At 39.7% G+C, this 2,352-nt stretch overlaps 1 protein-coding gene across 1 annotated transcript; it reads left to right on the top strand.

The window, feature by feature from the left end:
- Positions 1-249: 249 nt before the first annotated feature.
- LOC108204913 (peroxidase 42) lies at positions 250-2,103 on the top strand. Its single transcript, XM_017374601.2, has 4 exons — positions 250-627; positions 779-967; positions 1,183-1,348; positions 1,475-2,103. Exons 1-4 carry the CDS (start codon positions 391-393, stop codon positions 1,882-1,884), a joined length of 1,002 nt encoding a protein of 333 aa, XP_017230090.1. The 5' UTR covers positions 250-390; the 3' UTR covers positions 1,885-2,103.
- Positions 2,104-2,352: the final 249 nt, after the last annotated feature.

Genomic DNA, 2,352 nt, shown 5'->3' with positions numbered 1-2,352 from the left:
GTACTTATTTTCATTTGATTGTGTCGAAGTGCTAGTTGAGTTTGTTTATAGGTCTGCGAATGAAGTGGCTCATACTCTTGCCAGGGCTACTCATTCTACGTCAGACATCCATGAGTGAGCTGATAATGCCCCGGATTTTCTTCATGATGTATTGGTGATTGATTCAGTTTAATATAAGCAAGTACGTTTATTTCAAAAAAAAAAAATCCATATTTCCGCATAAAAAAGTGGGCAACATTCCAAATAATTACACCATCCCTTATGAAACGCTTTTTACTCGTATTTCTGACCGACTTGACCATATCCTCTTTTTCTTCACCGCTGAGGTACTCACTTGTCTTATTTAAGTAGCTGGGAGTGAGCAAGCTAACTCATAACATCTCACACAAAATGGGTTCCAAAACTCTCTTCTTCATTGCTCTCTTATCCTTGTCTGCAATCTCTGCTTTTGCAGATGCAGCTGAAGAGACAGCTTCAGCTGGTCCAGGCCTTGTCATGAACTTTTACAAAGACTCATGCCCACAGGCTGAAGACATCATCAAAGAACAAGTCCAGCTTCTCTACAAGCGCCACAAGAACACTGCTTTCTCTTGGCTCAGAAACATCTTCCATGACTGTGCTGTTCAGGTATTTATACATTCTTTTAATTTTATATACATGCAAATAATTCAAATTATACCCCGTTAAATTGGTGAACGAACTGATACATGACCTCCACTTCAGTGACCATTTTGATATATAACCCTGTTTATTGATATGTGTTATGTTGTTGTTTCAGAGATGTGATGCTTCATTGTTGCTGGACTCAACAAGGAGGACTCTTTCTGAGAAAGAAACAGACAGGAGCTTTGGCCTCAGAAACTTCAGATATATTGAGACTATTAAAGAAGCTGTGGAGAGAGAGTGCCCCGGAGTGGTTTCCTGTGCTGATATCCTTGTTTTATCTGGTAGAGATGGAATTGTTGCTGTGAGTCACCTGCCCTTTTCTCCCTTTTCAAGAAATATTCCCATTTTTACACTATTCAGTGTTGATAGATCACAAGATCCAACTGTTTAACCTGGTTTCTCTATTTTCTGCAACCTGATTGTTGCACCTTTGGTGTGTAGTTGAATCAGATGTGGACTGTGACATGACTTTCTTATCTTGTTTATATAAATGCTAATAAGATGACTGTTTTGCAGCTTGGAGGCCCACACATCCCTCTTAAAACAGGAAGAAGAGATGGTAGAAAAAGTAGAGCAGATATACTAGAGCAATACCTCCCTGACCACAATGAAAGCATGACTGTTGTTCTTGAAAGGTTTGCTGCCATGGGAATTGACACCCCTGGACTTGTTGCCTTGCTAGGTACAATATATTAAATCTCCAGAATTTACTAAATTTTTAAAGTTCAGTCGGGACTCGAGCCTAGACAGTATATGTGTGTGTAGATCTTTAAAGGTTGTATTCATTTGGTGGTTATCTTGTTTACAGGATCTCACAGTGTTGGCAGAACCCATTGTGTGAAGCTGGTGCACAGATTATACCCTGAGGTTGACCCAGCCTTGAACCCTGGTCATGTTGAGCACATGCTTCACAAGTGCCCTGACCAGATCCCAGACCCAAAGGCAGTGCAATATGTGAGAAATGACAGAGGCACCCCCATGATTCTAGACAACAACTACTACAGAAACATATTGGACAACAAGGGACTCTTGATAGTGGATCATCAACTAGCCACAGACAAGAGGACCAAGCCATATGTCAAGAAAATGGCCAAGAGCCAAGATTATTTCTTCAAGGAGTACTCAAGAGCCATCACTAAGCTCACTGAGAACAATCCTCTCACTGGCACTGAGGGTGAGATTAGGTTGCAATGCAATGTTGCTAACAAGCATCATTGAATGTAGTCTTAGCTAAGCAAGTGTTGCTAGCATATGAGCTTTGTATATGAAAAGAAGCCAAAACCTCTACTTTTGCCTGCCATGTGTGCATGGTAATCCAAGATGGTGACAAAATAAATTGGCTGTTTCTATTTGGCTTTTGCTATGCTTTTCTAAGCCTTGGATGTCTCTGGGCTAGCTCTGTTGTTTTAATGTAGATTTCCCTTCTTGTTTGCTTGATCTGTTATGAGTACTGTGAATGTTAAGATGTATGTACAGATGGTGATGATGGGTGTAATGCATTGCTTTTTCTTTATAATGAATGTTTTATTGCAACTAATTTTTCGAGATCGAACCACAAAATTCGTACAAAAATATTTAAATTTCTGTAATCGATCATACTGAAAGACTGATAGTTCACCATAAAACATCTTCCTAGTGTACACTCTTAGACTGAGGTTGATGGAAAAATTAAAAACTGGGAGCCAC

The sequence above is a fragment of the Daucus carota genome, chromosome 1, assembly GCF_001625215.2.
Source record: "Daucus carota subsp. sativus chromosome 1, DH1 v3.0, whole genome shotgun sequence".
In the NCBI taxonomy this organism is placed as follows: Eukaryota; Viridiplantae; Streptophyta; class Magnoliopsida; order Apiales; family Apiaceae; genus Daucus; species Daucus carota.
The sequence above is the reverse complement of the archived record's forward strand: the minus strand, read 5'-3'. Positions and strand labels throughout refer to the sequence as shown.